This window comes from Talpa occidentalis, unplaced genomic scaffold, assembly GCF_014898055.3.
Source record: "Talpa occidentalis isolate TD23 unplaced genomic scaffold, MPIMG_talOcc4v2.1 talOcc4.13, whole genome shotgun sequence".
NCBI lineage: Eukaryota > Metazoa > Chordata > Mammalia > Eulipotyphla > Talpidae > Talpa > Talpa occidentalis.
The window spans coordinates 43,235,244-43,253,068 of record NW_023601322.1 but is presented as its reverse complement, the minus strand read 5'-3'; the positions used below and the strand labels follow the sequence as shown (position 1 = coordinate 43,253,068).

At 34.2% G+C, this 17,825-nt stretch overlaps 1 protein-coding gene across 1 annotated transcript in view; it reads right to left on the bottom strand.

Annotated features, from left to right (window-relative positions):
- SMCHD1 (structural maintenance of chromosomes flexible hinge domain containing 1) overlaps nt 1-17,825 on the bottom strand; it is a 137,379-nt gene that overhangs the window by 54,816 nt on the left and 64,738 nt on the right. The window contains exons 27-34 of the mRNA XM_037508775.2: nt 17,150-17,238; nt 15,922-16,040; nt 10,815-10,982; nt 6,740-6,865; nt 4,234-4,316; nt 3,848-4,005; nt 2,095-2,210; nt 638-702 (exon numbers count right to left, since the gene is read on the bottom strand). Of these exons, the coding sequence (XP_037364672.1) occupies nt 638-702; nt 2,095-2,210; nt 3,848-4,005; nt 4,234-4,316; nt 6,740-6,865; nt 10,815-10,982; nt 15,922-16,040; nt 17,150-17,238 (924 nt within the window). The remainder of the gene's footprint in view (nt 1-637; nt 703-2,094; nt 2,211-3,847; nt 4,006-4,233; nt 4,317-6,739; nt 6,866-10,814; nt 10,983-15,921; nt 16,041-17,149; nt 17,239-17,825) is intronic.

Sequence of the window (17,825 nt, the reverse complement as noted above, 5' to 3'; positions counted from 1 at the left end):
GAGAAGCAAAGATATCAATAAAGTTAAATACACACGCAACAGTAAATGCTAGTGTGTCTAACAACTCGCAATTATAAACAACAACAGTTTGTAATTGCACTTTTTGTTTTGTATGTGATTAAAGAGACTAATACATTTAAAGAAAGAAAACGATTACTGGTCTAAAAGCTGAAAGGCTTTTTCTCGTAAAAATAAAGTTAAAATTGTAGAATCTACTCAAAATTTAAAGTAGTGGTTCAGAATTAAAGCAACATCTCAAAGCCACATAGTTAATCAGTGAAACACTAGTTCCATCTTCTTTTATACTTTATAAAATATTAAATTTAGAATTATAGAAGTCTCTGAAGAAACAAAATATTAGAAAGTGCTCTGATAATATACTGCAATTCTTTTCATAGCTAGCCTGGATAGTTTTAAAGGCTAATATAGCTACTACAGTAGTCTTTCCCCAAACCATTTTATAAAGCTCACACTCAAGCAAAATATATTTCCTCAAAAATCTTCCTTACAAAAAAATTAAGATACTGTCATTTTATATTCAATTATAAATTATTTTTCCCTAGCTGAGAAGGTGAACATTATCACAGCTGATTCACTTTGTATCAAAATATGCATTATGAAGTAATGAGAGAAATACCTGAAGTAAAAGCAGCCGTCTTCCTTGTCATTATCTTTGATTTTATTACAACTAAATGTTTCTGCCTAGAAAGGGAAGTAGGGAAGACAGGAGAGAGGAAAACAACATTTAACATAGTATATTTAGGATGAAAACTTTCAGTATCTTCCCCAAATGTGAATGTAGAGCACATCTGGATTTATAAATACACAAACACTCATATATATCTTTACAATGCATGTAAGAAACAATAGTGAGACTATAGTGGAAAGGCATACCATTAGTAAAGGGTACACAATAGATCTCCATGTTGGTGATATAATTTTAAGGTAAAGCAGCTTGATGGGACTGATATTATAAATTAAGGCAGACAATATTTAACATGAGATTAAAATAAACCACACATCTTGAAAGACATTATTAAACAGGAAACCTCTGATAAAGTTCAAGGTTTAGTTTCTAATCAGATTTACTTTTGATTTAAAAATAAATCCAGTGTGGATTTAAAATAAGCCTAGTGGGCCTCCCCTGGTGGTGGCAGGCGGTTGAGGGCCACGCTGTGAAGCTGTCCGCAGCCTCTGCAGCACTGGTTCAATCCCGGCCGGCCAGCAAGGGTCCCACATGGCGCAACAGACCTCTCCTGTCTCGCCCACTGCACCCCTTAGCAGTGTATTTCGTCAATATGCCTGTTCTGTTTCCCGCTCTGTCTCTGGTGAATCCTCTCACCCTCCTGCTCATCTGGCCTGTACCCCGGTTCTTGTATAAATAAATAAATAAAAATAAATCTTTAAAAAATAAAATAAAATAAGCCTAGTAAGGTAGCCAACAGCTACATATGGCTACTGAGCACATGAAATGCAGCGGATGCAATTCAACATTTAGTGTAAGTATAAATACCTAACAAATTTCAAAGACTTAGTAAGATTTAAAAAATGCAAGATCTCATCAATAAATTTAAATATTAGGTATAGGTTGAATGATAATTTTTTACATATACTAGGTTAAACTACATTAAAATTAATATTGCCTTTTTAAAATTTTTTACTTGGCTATTAGAAAATTTTAAATATCATGTGACTTGTATTTTATTTCTATTGGGCCGCACTGGTTAACACCAACAAACTGCTCTTACCATTCTACATTCTTTCTTTACCTTGTCATCTATCAATCATCTCTTCATCTCATATTCTCTCACTGGTAAATTAATAGTTTTTTGCCTCGTGCTATTGTCCCTGAGACATGGTAATTTTAAATTATAAAATATCTTAAAAGTTTAAGAAAACTTTTAACAACATAGAATTCTCTATTCAGCAATCAATACTTAATTTTGAAGCATATACAGATGTATTTTTTTAAATCCGAAGTGGGTTAATTTTTAGTTCTCCACTTTGTGTACAATGCATTTTCACATTAAATTTAATTTTAAGTTACATGGAAGAGCTATTTTTAACTTCTAAAATGCTTTTTTCATGACTCACATTTGCTGGTGGACATTTCCCAATGTTAGACTGCTTCCACATTTTCATGGAAATACGTGCTGGATTAATATTTTTAATGATACTATTGTCTTCAGAAATAACAGTAATCAGAAAATCTGTCAGATGAACATTAAAAATTATTAGTTCAACTAATGGATTTGGTTAAACATGCATGTCTTAAATCATACATCTTGTTTCAATGTTAATAAAATTCTGATGAAGTAAATAAAACTATTCTTTAATAAACATTCCCCAACAATTTGTCCATAAAACTTACTAATCATGACACCCACTCTTTTGCTAATCTCCCCTCAGAAATCTAACAAATACATTTTTGCTATTCCTATTTTCAGTTTGCCATGCTCTAAGTTCTAGCATACAAGACCAAACAACTTAGATAATGGATATTCAGCAACTTAGAATTAGGCCAAGTGGTTCCATTTGTCTTATGTATTCCAAAAATATGTTTACCTTCATGATTTTTTCAACAGTATATAATAACTATTATTACATATAATATTCTCTTTATAGTTATCATCTGTAACATTCATTTGATACTTATAGTGGTTTTAAAATAGGTGCTCTCTCCCAAACAGATTTAAATCTCTCAGTAAAGGTTATATATAAATGTAGCTCAGATATTAAAAACGGTTTTGTTTTCTGGTCCCTTAGCTGTAGTTTTTTGCTGGCGTATAGATAGGGACAGTAGAAATTTTGTTCATACATGCTGTCACTAATTAGATGTCAAGGCATTTGGCTACCTCAAGACAGTCACAGCTATCACCTACCCATGCTTTATTGCATTTCTTCACTTTGATATTCAGAGAACTGGGCAAAATCACATAACATCAGGACCTACCATGGGCCTTTACAATACTTCTAATTATTAAAACTAAACTTTTTGGTCTGTTTCTTTCATTGCTTGTTATATATAGGAATTAATCCATTCAAGAAAACAGAAGTATTTGCAATAAACAGATACTATTTTCTAGTGACTTGGCCCCTGCCACACTATATATACTTAAGTTATCTGCTTACTTGATTGTCTCCTACACTATACTGAACTCAATGAAAACTATCGTATTTATTACTGGAACTTAAAACCTGGTGTACTTTATGGATACAGCAGGTATTTAGTAACTATTTCTTATTCTGATATTATCTTTAACCATGAATTCTGATGTGATGCATTTCCATCCAAATTAAATTTTAAAAAGCCTGGTTCTGTTTTCTATAAGACAATATCCCAACATATTTGGTAGAGCATAACCCTACAGTTCTCTCCATTCAACAGTTCATATTTCTTTTGCAGAATTTCACAATTCAGTGAATGAACAAACACAAACTGAAAAACTTCAGGCTATCAGTTTGCTTGTGAACTTTCAGTTCATTCTTGACTGTTGAAGAAATGTAGAATGCGAGGGGTGGTGTGTGGCGGTGGGGGAAGACATAGCTAAGCCAAATGTACTTTCTTTGCCATTTAAATTGCTATTACGGGCCTCCCCTGGTGGCGCAGTGGTTGAGCACTGGGTTGCGAGGCTGCCCGCAGCCTCTGCAGTGCCAGTTCGATCCCCGGCCACTGGCAAGGGTCCCACAAAAAAAAAAACAAAAACAAAAATAAAAAAAAAAACAAATAAATTGCTATTACATGTTTGCTTTTTTATCACATTGAACACCTAGAATAAACAATTTATTCCATTAATGCAAAAAGCAAGTTATCATTACAAATTCATTTTAACTATGAATTACTCACCAGTGAAAACATCCCCTGCTAAAAAGGAAGCATCTTTGTCATATTTAACATTGAGATGAATGGGTTTTTCAGGGTCTGGAAGAATCATTAACTTAATTATAGGTCCGTCTATGTTATTCTTGTTATAGGTGGCTCTAACCTGCATAGTATGTTCTCCTCTAATAAGAAAAGTAAAAAGGGAGGGAGATTCAAATTACATTAGTAATAACCTAAAATTTCGAAGAAAATTTATACAAATATTAACTCATTTAGGAAATGTCTCAGCTCCCTATTCAGTTACAACTTCTGATAAACACTACACAGAAGGTTAATTATTACATTTAATTCATCAAGTAATAAGAAAACTCATCTAAAATACTAATAGCTATAAAATTTTTGGTTCTTACCTAGGCTGGGCATGAACAATGAATACTCCCAAATTAGCCCTGCCCCTTTCATCTGTTTTATGCTGTTGATTTGAAGAAGTGAGCTAAAAAACAAAACAATTAGAAAATTCTAGAGATCAAATTCTTTTCCTATATTACTATTTAAGTCATATCTGCACAACTTCTAAGACTTGAAATTTCCTAATTTGAACTAGTTGAAATAATAATTATGTAATCACATAATCTAAAGGATAATAACCTTGATCAATGAAACTAGTATCTTTCATTTATCTTTCATTTATCAAGTTGAAAATTCTGTGCTCACTGTTTCAAGGACACTGATAAATGAAATTCAGTTAAATAATCACTGAAGGTATATTTCAAAACTAAGACATGTAGAGGCTAGGAATGAAGATACAGGAGATATAAACATAAATATACACTAATCTCAAGGCATCATAACACTACACCCACTGTTACTTTATCTTTCTCTTTATATTTAGTCAGATGAGCTTCTTAAAGCTTTGCTATCTTTATAGTGATAACCAAGCTTTATTTTCAAGTAATGAGGGATCACTGCCATACTGCTTAATCATTGGATAGAAGGGTTTCAGCATTTTTGTAAATGCTTCTCTAAAAACTAGAATCATATGTTTATTTATGATAGAAAATAATCACTTTCCTAGAAACAAGCATTAAGAACAAAAGTGAGGGGGCTCCCTGGTGGCGCAAGGGGTTAAGATGCAACTTATGAAGCTAGCCACAGCCACCCAGCACGAGTTTGATCCCCAATCAGGAAGCTACCCACATGGCACAGCAGACCTCTCCTGACTCACCCACTGCTCCCCTCAGCAGTGTATTTCAGTCTATCTGCCTGTTCTGTTCCCCACTCTGTCTCTGGTAAATTTTCTCACTGTCCTCCAAACCTCTGGCCTGTACTTCAGTTCTTATATGCATAAATAAATCTTAAAAAAAAAAAAAAAGAATAAAAGTGAATTTGTGAACTGTAGTAGGTGAAAAGCAGACTTCCTCCTAAACACTAATCTCCAGCTCTGCTGAATGGAACCTAAAGAGCAGGTAATCATGGTACATGAAGACAAAAAAAGCAATAGCTAATGAACGGAAAATGAGGAATGATTGAAATGGTAGAATAAAGTTCTATATTTCCTGTCTGATCCATTTCTCTCAACCCATTTTTCTCCAAGTACTTCTCCCACCTGGGTAAAATTCGTGTTGCTAAGCAAAAGAGGGAAGTTTCTAGTGCAGGTTAGACAGTAGCAATATCACAGTCTTTTTCTGGCAGGCCTAAGAACTCTGACTCCAATTACTATGAAAACAAGTCCAAGTGGATCACAAGTCATTGTTGGCACTATAAGTTTCTAGACTTTTAAGATCAACTTGTCAAGTCCTAGGAAATAACCATGGGGATTCTTAAATGAACTAATGGATTCATTTCAAGATAACTGTATATTTATAATATCAACTGCTTTTATTCACTAAAATTATAAACGTGAAGAGTTACTCAAGCTTGCCTGAATATAATCCCAAGAATTCTTTCTGTATTGCTTGGCAACAACCTGGGACAAAGAAATCTCCTCCAATCAAAAATATGAACTTTGTCAAAACAGAGCCAGGCATTTGCAACTTCTCACAGACCCTGCCATCACCTGCCCACACTGGCCAGATGTCTTGTGAGACCCTGATGGTGCCCACCCGTTAGGTGAGACCCTGCACACACACCAGGGAAAATGTTAGAATAATCAGAGGCCTGGTGACCTCTCACAAGACCCAACAGGGCCCGCCCAGACTGGTCAGAGGCCTTGTTAACCTCCCATTATACCCCCACCAGCACTCGCCTAGAAAGGCCGAGGCCTCGCAACTTCTTATTAAGACATCACTGTGCTCTTTCAAGCAAGTCAGACCCCTACCAGTTAGGGAGGAGAAGCCATACCCAGAGCAAGCCCCAAACACAGCCCTGAAATTCCAAAGCTAATAATGAGTGAAGGAAAAACCCAACAAAGAGCAACATGATTCCTAAGGGAATAGTACAACACAAAGAAAGAACTTATCTCTAAAATCTAATTTCAAAGACATGGAAGAAATGTTCTCCTTATCAGATAGATTAGAACAGCAATGATAAATTCTAAGAAATGGAAGAAAATTACAAAAACTCAGAGAAACAAATGAATGTCCTTAGGAACATAATCATTCTATCTGCATCCACCTTGTCAGTGTTAGCTATTCACCCTAATCTGAAATCCAAATATTAGTATTGTATAGGAAACACTCAAGCAGCCATAATTGTGCAATATTCTCTTGTTACACTGATTATTGCATATTTATACTATAAATATAAACCTGACGTCCTCACAATAAATTATGAAAAATCTTTTAATTGACATAAACAGTAATGAAGCAATGAATAAGACTTTATTTTTAATAAAGAAATGTGATACCTAAAGACATTATCATGAAAATGAAACCCAGAACTTTAAATGAAAATTATTTAAGGATATTTAAAACTTACTTTTAAATAGTTAGATTTTATGAGACTTATTTTAACCTGTGGTACAGGTGCTGGATTATCCCACTCATCACAAAGTTGAACAATGAGAGGATTTTGTAGTTCTCTTCCATTAATCACTGGAATAGACTAGAAACAGATAAAAATATTTTAAGAAGCCTTAAAATTCATGTATAATAAAGTAAAAATCAAAATCAACAAGCAACTATAAATCAGAGACACACAATGGAGGGCGGGGTGTGTATGTGAGGAGGGATTAGGGTCAAAATAAGGGGGGGGAGGGGAAATTGTATGGGAACTATAACCAAGATGAAAATGCATACATTGTGCAAAAATGAAAAATGATGTAAAAAATATACAAAATAAAATTAAAAACAAAAAACTCAAGTGTCAAATAATGTTATAATTATTAGTTGAATACTTACAAAATCATGACTTTATTTCTATTCACAAATATCTTCATCAATGAAAATAAACCTTAATTTTATAGTTTTAAAGTCAATTATATTGTTGCAAATGATCTTCTCCTTATAGAAATGATTAATAACTAGATAAAAGTGAAAATAGCATTTGACATACTGATTTCTAACAGACTCCTGAATATTATGTTAGAATGACCTCAATGGAAATAGAAGTTTACTTTAGGTTCTGAGATTTTCATCAGCTATCTATAATTTAGTTTCTCTTATTTTTAGCCCTCTGCCATTCTACATAGCATTAACACAGAACTAAGTATGAGTAGTCACTGATTATTTACATTATCTTGTTGGTTTAAAATGCTTCCTAAGCTTGACCACTACCTCACACCATACACAAAAATCAACTCAAAATGGATTAAAGAACTAGACATAAGACCTGAAACCATAAAATACATAGAAGGAAATATAGGCAAAACACTACGGGATTTGCACATCAAAGACATCTTTACAGACACATCGCCCAAAGCAGTGATAGTGAAGGCAAAGATAAACAGCTGGGACTACATCAAATTAAAGAGCTTCTGCACAGCAAAAGAGACAATAACAAAAACAAAGAGAAACCCCACCAACTGGGAGAACATTTTTGCACCCAACACTAATGATAAAGGACTGATCACAAAAATCTGCAAAGAGCTGATGAGACTCAGCAACAACAAAGAAAATAATCCAGTCAAAAAATGGGCAGAAGAGCTAAAAAGAAACTTCTCTGAAGAGGAAATGCAAATGGCCAACAGACATATGAAAAAATGTTCAACATCACTTGTAATCAGGGAAATGCAAATCAAAACTACCATGAGATACCATCTCACACCAGTGAGAATGGCACATATTAAAAAAACTAGCAACAACAAATGTTGGCGAGGGTGTGGAGAAAAAGGAACTCTTCTGCACTGCTGGTGGGAGTGCAAACTGGTCCAACCACTATGGAGAGCTGTGTGGAGATTTCTGGACCTACTAAACATAGAGCTTCCATATGATCCAGCAATTCCACTCCTAGGTATTTACCCAAAGGACACAGAAACATCAATTCCAAAGAGCACCTGCACCCCTATGTTTATAGCAGCACTGTTTACAATAGCTAAGCTTTGGAAACAACCCAAATGCCCAAAAATAGATGACTGGATCAAGAAGATGTGGTACATATATACCATGGAATATTACTCAGCATTCAAAAAAGATAAACACATGCAATTTGCAGCAACATGGATGGCGCTGGAAGGGATCATGCTCAGCGAAATAAGCCAAAAAGAAAAAGAAAAATACCGGATGGTCTCACTCATAGCAGGAATCTAGAAAACTTAAATAAGGGACCAGGAAAATGAATATAAGAAAGTGAAAATCAAAATCAACAAAAAACTATGAACCAGAGACACTTTTTGGGGGGTGGGGGGCGGGAGGGGAAGGATTGGGGTCAGAATGGGGCGTTTGCAATTGTATGGGGGAATATAAAAATAAAATTTATTATCTAAAAAAAAAAAATAAAAATAAACAGAATCTGCTCAAAAAAAAAAAAAATAAAATGCAAACTGATGTAAAAAATAAATAAATAAATAAATAAATAAAATGCTTCCTAGTCTTTCCCTATTTCATGTAGAGTCTGTATAATTCTCAGAATTTGACCACCGGCCTACTAATTATGAATATATCAGAGGAAACACATTTTCAACCAAGAAACCTGATAAAAGTCTAATCCACACTGTCAGATTTTAAAATTTTAATAACATGGGAGAGAACCAGTGAAAAAGGAAAGATGATTTATCACCTTTCTCCTACCCTTCTCTCTACTTCCTCAAGCTCTTATCTTCTCTGTGATAATTGGTTACCTAATTACATTAGCTGGTTGCTAAAAAGTGGAGAATCAATTGCACTATGGCTATGGTAAGTAATTAATTAAAAAAAAAACTCTTAATATTGATTTAGTTAAAATGTCTGACTACCACAAAGTTTATATAATTATAGTTGACTATATTCAACTGTAGTTGAAGTTGATAAAAAGCTTGACTAAAAAACAATGTAGACAGTTTACAAATATAAACATATCATGGTACTTTATTCCTCACAAAATTGTCTACTTATCAGATAATAACTACTTTTAAAGGATATCCTTCAATAAATGTCTTATAGCCCAAATGACTATTCAAAGTTTTCTGGCACACAATGGAAAAGGCAAAAATCCAAAATCAAGTGTTCATGAATAAAAAAACCTGTCCCTAACATGCCCCTGTCACTTTCTAAAAACAGCATGCAATTTAACATTCTCAGTTTCCTCACTTATAACAACACACCATAATGTTAAAAATTAAATTAGGGAATATATGTGCATATTTATATATTTTTTTATCATGCTTAGACATTAAATCAGTTCTCCCTTTCTACTTAAGATTCTGAAAGAAAAGATGGATTCAGTTAAATTAGGAAATTCTAAAATATCAGATATTAGTGATTACTTTTCAGCTTTCTCTGTAATTTGACTTTACCTTTACTAGAATGAGAAATTAATTTTAGGTTTATTTTCAAAACCTCTAGATTTCTATAGTGGCTATAAACAAATCTTACAATAAAAGTTATCATTTTTTACATTCCCCTCCAAAAAATCATATCAAAAGATGAACATGTCAAGATTTTTTCTACATGTCGAGATTTGTTTGTTGACCAACAAATCCTTTGTTGACATTTGTAGCCATACTGGTTTTGTTGTGTAAGTGCTGCCAAATAAAAGTGGTTTTTCCATGTGCACATATGGAGGTATGAAAGTGTACCCCCAAATTAAACAGATATGTAAGCAACTGAAAAATTAATAACATTTTAGAAAAAACTTTTTTTAGTGAATTTCTCAGTCAACACACTACTATAGAAAAAATGCATTTTTAAAAGCACAGATACTAATTTATCTGTTTTCTTAAATTCACAAATCAAAAGGAGCAATCTAAGTAACAGAACATAGGTATATAAATTTTTCTTAGATGGCCTGATCCTTTATTAGTTATTATTTCATTTACAACCATGATCATGTGAGTTCATTTTCATTTAGAGAAAATGTAGGTTATCCACACCAATAGGTAAAATCCTGGTACAACATAATGGAATGCCAGAATCTGAATACTGAAAAATGAGAACTCTAAAAATTTACTAAGAACTCAATAAAGGTAACAGATTTGACAGACAACTGCAAGCTTAACATTTAAGATTTAATTTGCTTGCATAAATAAGCATCCTGAAGTTGTTATGGATACAAGGAGGTGATTTTAAAAACTCCAACAAAAACATTTTTCTTAAGTCAGTGTGAGAGAGTAATAAAACAAAACAGGCTAAAATCTGTAACTGCTGAAACTGGGGTTTCATTATAAATAATTTTGTGTTTTTGAAAATTTCTGGTTTTCAGTATTTGAATTATTACAGTATTTTTAAACAAATCTGGATACAATCAATTAAATAATGAAGAATTAAGAATATTACTTTGTTCTTTTATAACTGTCAGTCTGGTATTGTTATTATTTCAACAACAAATACATCTATTCTGATCTACTGACACTTTGAAATCAGTAAACCATAAACCATGTAATATTACATTCTTTAAAACAAGGCAGAAAGTTACTTACCTCCTTTAATTCTGGCCAATCTATAAGAAGTAGCTTAGTTGGTGGTCCAGAAATTACCTGTACTCGAATAAAGTCAGAAAACTCATGCCAAGTAAAACAAAGATCCTTATTTCCAGGAGGACCTGGAATAAATTTGATGCCTTTTACATTGATACTGTGTGTATTTTCCTAGTGTGGAAAATAAATTGAGAAAAGATAAAGAGAAAATACTTAGTTTTCAAAAAAATGAAAAAGTCATTATCCCACATGTACAGAGATATGCTCCTCGGTAAAACAAAGTCAAATAGTACTTGCACACATGCCAGTATTGTCATATCATGGAATTTCATTTCCTTGAGAGGAAAAACAATGTCATTTTTGTGAGGAGAGAACTAAAATGTTCTGGCTATGTTTTGTCTTTTTACCCTATCTTTTCCTAATTTCCTTCTTATTTTCTTTTATATTATCTCCTTTCTGTTCCCAAAACATGAAATAGTCTTTTGTGTATCTGTTCTTTCTCTCAGGCTGAAAAATTATTCATCAGTTATCTATCTACACGGCTATTTTGCAGGCTTTTACATACAGGATACCTTAATCAGAGGGGTCATATCTGACTGTCCTACATATATATCATGGTACTCTATTCCATACCCACTTTTTCTTCTTAGCACTCATTTCTGACCTATTCCATCCTCTCCCCATTAAAAGGTGACCTCAATGAAGGTAGGGTCTTTGATTTATCACTGTTAAATCTGGTATTTTTAAGATGCCTAACAAGCCATATTGATGGGAATCAATGAAACTAGCCTGTAATTTCTGTAACGTGACTGAAATATAGCTTTCAGTCACATTCCATATTGGCATGGGCACTCAGTATACACATTTTAATAATTATGCTTAGTGTTTTCATCGTCTCAAATTCCACTAAGCACCAATCTATTTTCTACTGGATTTCTAAAACCACTGTTATAATTTTAAGTTGGAGGCTCTGAAAAAACTGCGTATAACATTTTCTTCTTTAAAAAAAGGCATTGCAGGGCCTCCCCGGTGGCGCAGCGGTTGAGCGCTGGGTTGTGAAGCTGCCCGCAGCCTCTGCAGCGCCGTTTCGTTCCCCAGCTGCTCCCCCGCCACCGGAGGAGGGTCCCACATGGAGGGTCCCACATGGCGCGCAGACCTCTCCTGCCGCCCGCTGCTCCCCTCAGCAGTGTACTTCGCTCCTTCTGCCTGTTCTGCTCCCTGCTCTGGCTCTGGTGAATTCTCTCACCCTCCCGCGCTTCTGATTGTACCCAGTGCTTGTATAAATAAATAAATAAATAAATATTTAAAAAAAAAAAAAAAAAAAAGGCATTGCAAGGGGCCTCCCTGGTAGCGCAGGGGTTGAAGACACAGTGCATTCAGGCTGAAGCCAGCCACTCCACATGGTGTCACAAACCTTTCCTGCCTTGTCCACTGCTCCCCTCAGCAGTGTATTTCAGTAGATCTGCCTGTATTGCCCCTCACTCTGTTTCTGTTGGATCCTCTTGCCCCTCGCATCACTGGCCTACACCCCAGTTCTTGTATGCATAAATATATGTTTTTAAAAAAGGCATTGTAGAATTGTTCAATATTTGGAAAATGAATTTACTCATTTGCAAAACATATTAAAAGTTCAAAATATGTATAAAGTCTAGGCAATAATTCACATTTAATAGTGAAACACCGAAAGGCTTTTGGAAGAGGTGATTTCTTTTATAAGTCATGTTGTAAGTTATTCTGACTTTACTTCAACTCAAAAATGAAATCTGTATATGCATTTACAAACTTTAGGTGAGTATGAACCAAACTAGTACACATCAGCTGTAAAATGACATAAGAAGAAAATCAGTGTGGCTATAGAGTAATGAGCTGTGGGAGGAAAAGTTGTGGATTATGCTACAGTGCAATACCACAGGATATTTTAGGTGATAATAAAGAGATGAAGTCTAAATTTATAGTGTAAAAAGCTGAGAGGTTTGCTAGGTGACATAAGATAAGACCTGAAAATTATCAATGGATTTGATCAGGTGGAATAGGGCAGAAAAACTTAGAATAATATTCTACCTGGGAATAATAAAAAAGGTTGTGTGTATTCACACTTCCAAGAAGTTATACTATAAAGAATAGGGGAGAAAGTGTGTGCTAGACAGAAATTCAAGGTCAAAGGAAGTTTTGTGTGGGTTTTATTTTATTTTGGTGGGAGGGATGGTTTTTTAAGATGAGATATTAGAGTATGTTTATATGTTGATAAAAATGATCCAATAAATGGGAAAAACTGAAGACTCCTAAACAGGCTAAAATTTGGGAGCAATTAGGTAAAAAGATAGGAGTTTGTACCTAAGATAGTAGGAAACAATTTTGAAGTTGTTCGCATATTACAACAGTGGGAGCACAGTTATCTTTTGATTTCATCTATGCATAAGCTGAAGTTAGATAATGAAGTTTATTTTTAGATAAATCTAAAAGCCAAAGATCAAACTTCATACAGTAACAAATCATTAAAATTTCTTCAGCTGCTAAGATAGTTGAAGAGGTATTCTGAAAAGTAGAAAACAACAGTATAACAGAATATGGGAAATAAAAACTTTAGTTAGGAAAGGCCAAAGGGGGGTTGTTCTTTTTTTTTTTTTTGTTATGTTTCATTTTCTCATTTCTTTTTACTTAAATTTTTAAAAATTTATTTTTATATTTTTTAAACATCCTTGTTTATTTTTTCACAATATAGGATTTCTCCCCTCAGGTGCAGTCACCACAGTTGTCCCCTCACCAAAGTGGCCATAGTCTTTCAACACACTCCACTGTGCTTTCCTCCCCCCAGTTCTCTACACTCCCCCACTCCCTCCACTTCACATGTCCAGTCTGCTTTCAAGGGTCAGTCTTACAGTTTGTCTTTATCTGATCCTTTGGTTTCTCTAGATTCCACATATAAGTGAAAACAGCTGGTATTTATCTTTCGACGTCTGGCTCATTTCACTTCGAAGAATCCTTCCTACTCTCATTCATGTTGCCACAAATGGCATGAGTTTATCTTTTTTGATTGTGCCATGTCTTACCTATCCATTCATCACTTTGGGGACATTTAGGTTGTTTCCATATCTTGGCTATTGTAAATAGTGCTGCTATAAACTAGGATTGCAGGTTTCCTTTCAGATTAGTGTTTTTGTGCTCTTTGGATAGATACTTAGGAGTGGAATTATTGGGCCATATGGTAGATCCGTTACCTTGTGAGAAAGTTTTTAGTTTTTCACCATTGAGAATACTAGCTGTAGTTTGTCATACATGGCTTTTGCTATGTAAAGATATATTCCATTTATCCCCAGTCAAGAGTTTTTAATATAAACGAATGCTGAATCTAGCACATGCTTTCTCAACATCTATTAATATGGTATCATGGTTTTTACTTTCTTTTTGTTCATGTAATGAATTACACTGATTGATTTTTGGGTGCTGAACCATCCTTGTGTTAACCATCCTGACATAACCATCCTGATATAAATCCCATTTGGTCATGGTGTAAAATCTTTATACAAACTAAACTGTTGGATTCAGTTTGCTAAGATATTATAGAGGATTTTTTATGTCTATATTCCTTAGGTAGATTGGTCTGTACTCTTGTTTCTTTGTTCTTGTTTGATTTTGGTATTAGTATAACACTAGACTCATGAGTTTGGAAGAATTCCTTTTCTATCAATTTTTTGAAAGAGTCTGAGCAGGATAGGCATTAGTTTGTCTTTAAAGGTTTGGTAGAACTCACTTGTGAACCCATTTAGTCCAAAACTTCCATTTTTTCAAGAGTTTGATTACTGTTTCAATTTCCTTGCTTGTGATTGGTTTGTTCAGGTCCTTATTTTTTACCTATTCAGCCTTGGATGATTAAACACTTATAAGAATCTGTCCATTTCATTTAGGCTGGTGAATTTGTTTGAATGTAAATGTTATTGTAATCTCTTACTATGCTTCAAATTTCTGCCAGGTCTGTTTTAACTGCTCCTCTTTACTTTTTTTTTTTTAAAGATTTATTTATTTATACAAGAACTGCGGTACAGACCAGAGGTGCGGGGTGAGAGGATTCACCAGAGACAGAGTAGGAAACAGAAGAGTCAGATCGACTGAAGTACACTGCTGAGGGGAGCAGCAGGAGAGTCAGGAGAGGTCTGCTGTGCCATGTGGGTAGCCCCCTGGCCGGATATCAAACTCATGCTGTAGAGGCTGCGGACAGCTTCACAGGTTGCGTCTTAACCCCTTGCGTACCAGGGAGGCTCGAGTTTTTATTATATCCTTCCTTCTAATGGCTTTTGAAATTTTTTGTTCTTCTTTTTCTAATTTCTTAAGATATGAGACAAGGTTGTTTGGGCTCATTCTAGTTTCATTCAACACAGTGGGCCTTGGGCCTATATTAATATATATACTTCTCTTTTAGAACTGCTTTTGCTATGTCCCATAAATTCTGAAAGGTTTATTATCGTTTGTCAGCGAGGCTACTCTTACGACTAGTCTGTCACATAAAAAATGTCCAAATAGAAGAAGAGGAATTGTAAAAAGCATTAAATGCTCAATGGATTCAACCTTATTTGGGTCTTAGAATTCATCCTTTTTCACTACTCTGGCCTGGTGGGTTCTTGAAGGCCCAACTTCAAAATCTTCTCTCAAGAGCTTTCTCATATATCTCCATACTTGTTGGCTTGCTTAAAACGGAAATAATTCCACCACGGGAAAAATTCTTATTTTTTCAAACTAGGCTCAATGAACTGCAGTTGCAAATTTTCACAATAAGCAAACTGTTTAATACAAGTTCAGAGCACCAGGGAAGTTTATTTAAATAGCTACATGAAAACTACTTTAGAAACACATCATTTATGAATAAAATGATGTTATATGGAAGTTGCTTCAAAGTGATATGGCATGATATGACAATTAAAACTGAGTAACGGGATTATACTATTTATTGTCTTTTTACATATGTTCAAAATTTTTCATTATAATACATTTTAGTGTCTTTTATAATTTTTCATTGTAAGCAACTAAAATCAAATATTTAAAATTTTAGCTTTCCCCAAACTTTGTTATATGTAAATCAATGGTGTAAACCAACTTTTATGAAAAGTAGCCATACCTGAAAAGTAGTTTTCAAATATGAGCTATCAAGTCCAATTCCAGCAATTGTTAAGGTAGATAAAGAATCTCGTGAAAATGCTTGAATCTGATTTCCATACTGATCTGTAACTATTACAACTAGAAATGAAAGAAGAAGTTGCATTTTAAAGTTATCATTTTAATAAAATGTGAATAACTATAAATACATTTATACACTTAGACAAAATTATGCTTAGGAATTCTGCTCAATTAAAACTATACTTAGAAATTTTGCTATTACTTTTATAATCATTATACAAAAAATTAAGAGTCTACATATGTACATACATATACATGTTTACCATGAAATTTTGAAGGAAATAATTAGTATGTAACATTTAGATACAGCAGGTCCTCTACATGTTGTATCAAAGTCATTTTGTTCAAAGTCATTTCATTATAATGTTAAAGGAAAAAATTGATTTCCAATAGGGTCAGCTGTGAGGAGTTTATACCTTCTCTGCCTATCTGCATGAGTTTTTTCCACTGTTCTGGTTTCCTCCCACACCCCAAAGATGTGCACATCAGGTTAACTGGTATGTAAATGCTCTCAGTCTGAGTGACTGTGGGTGTGTTCATGAGTGTGCCCTACAATGAAAGGGTATCCTGTTCAGGATTGGTTTCTGCCCTACACCCTGAGCTGCTAGAACAGACTCTGGTCACCCACGATCCTGAGCTGGAACAGGTTAGAAAATGAGTGACCACATTAATGTTTAATATTAAAAGTGTTTTGGGTCTTTAAAGTTTGGTAAAGTTTTTGTGACCAAAAATACACAAAAGGAACTTAACTCTTGTTGATATCAATTAGCCTATAGTAAAACTGGTTTAAAAATCACTCTAAGTTTTTTTTGCTTAAAATTACAATTTCCAAAAACCTATATCAATGAAACTGAGGACTCACTATATAAGATAACTAACTACAGGATACAATATGAATCCATTGATATGTTTTCTTTATATTTTTGATATTAACCATTACTACTTCTAATAAAAGTCAGCATTTGTCCAACAAATGATTCTGTCAAATTGATTTCAGTTATGTCGGGCTAGGCAATGACATAAAAAATACTTGAAACTTTTCTGACAATGGATTTAAAACCAGTAATCACACAGAAACAAAGTTTTCCTTTCGGAGTATGTACACAAAGGCAAGAAAATAAGGACATATTACAGATATGTTTTAAATAAAGAAAGCAAGCCATACTAACCTACTTCTCCTTGAAGCTCTTGGCCCATCTGCACTGTTTTTCCTCCTTGTAACTCACATTTTAGATGTTTAGGTTCATCAGGAAGTGGTCTAAATTGGTTAGCAAGTTGAAAAGTTTTAATTACAGTATTGATTATGGGGAAAAAAATCAAAGTAGTATGCTAATGAGCTTCATATATACACAAAATACTTTCTAAAATTTAAACACAATTATACCCTTCTTCAGACACCTAAAAGGAAAGAGAAAACACAGAGCTTGCAAAGACAGTAAAGAATAATGACCCACCAACTATAGTGGTGTTAAATTATCATATCTATAATGAATTAAAGGAAATTAGACACGAAAGCACTGAGAAAGGAAAGAGATGGAGGGCCTCCCTGGTGACACAGGGAGTTAGGCACAGTACTATGAATCTATCACTGCCTTTGCAGCACAAGTTTGATCCCCCAGGGAGATACCCAGATGGCGCAGCAGACCTCTCCTGTCTCACCCACTGCTTCCCTCAGCAGTGTTTTCAGTCAATCTGCCTGTTCTGCTCCCTGCTCTATCTTTGGTGAATCCTCTCACCCTCCATATCTCTGGCCTGTACCCCAGTTCTTGTATGCATAAATAAATAAATCTTTTAAAAAAAAAGAAAGAAAAGAGATGGAGCTATTCTCAGTGTGGGGGAATTATA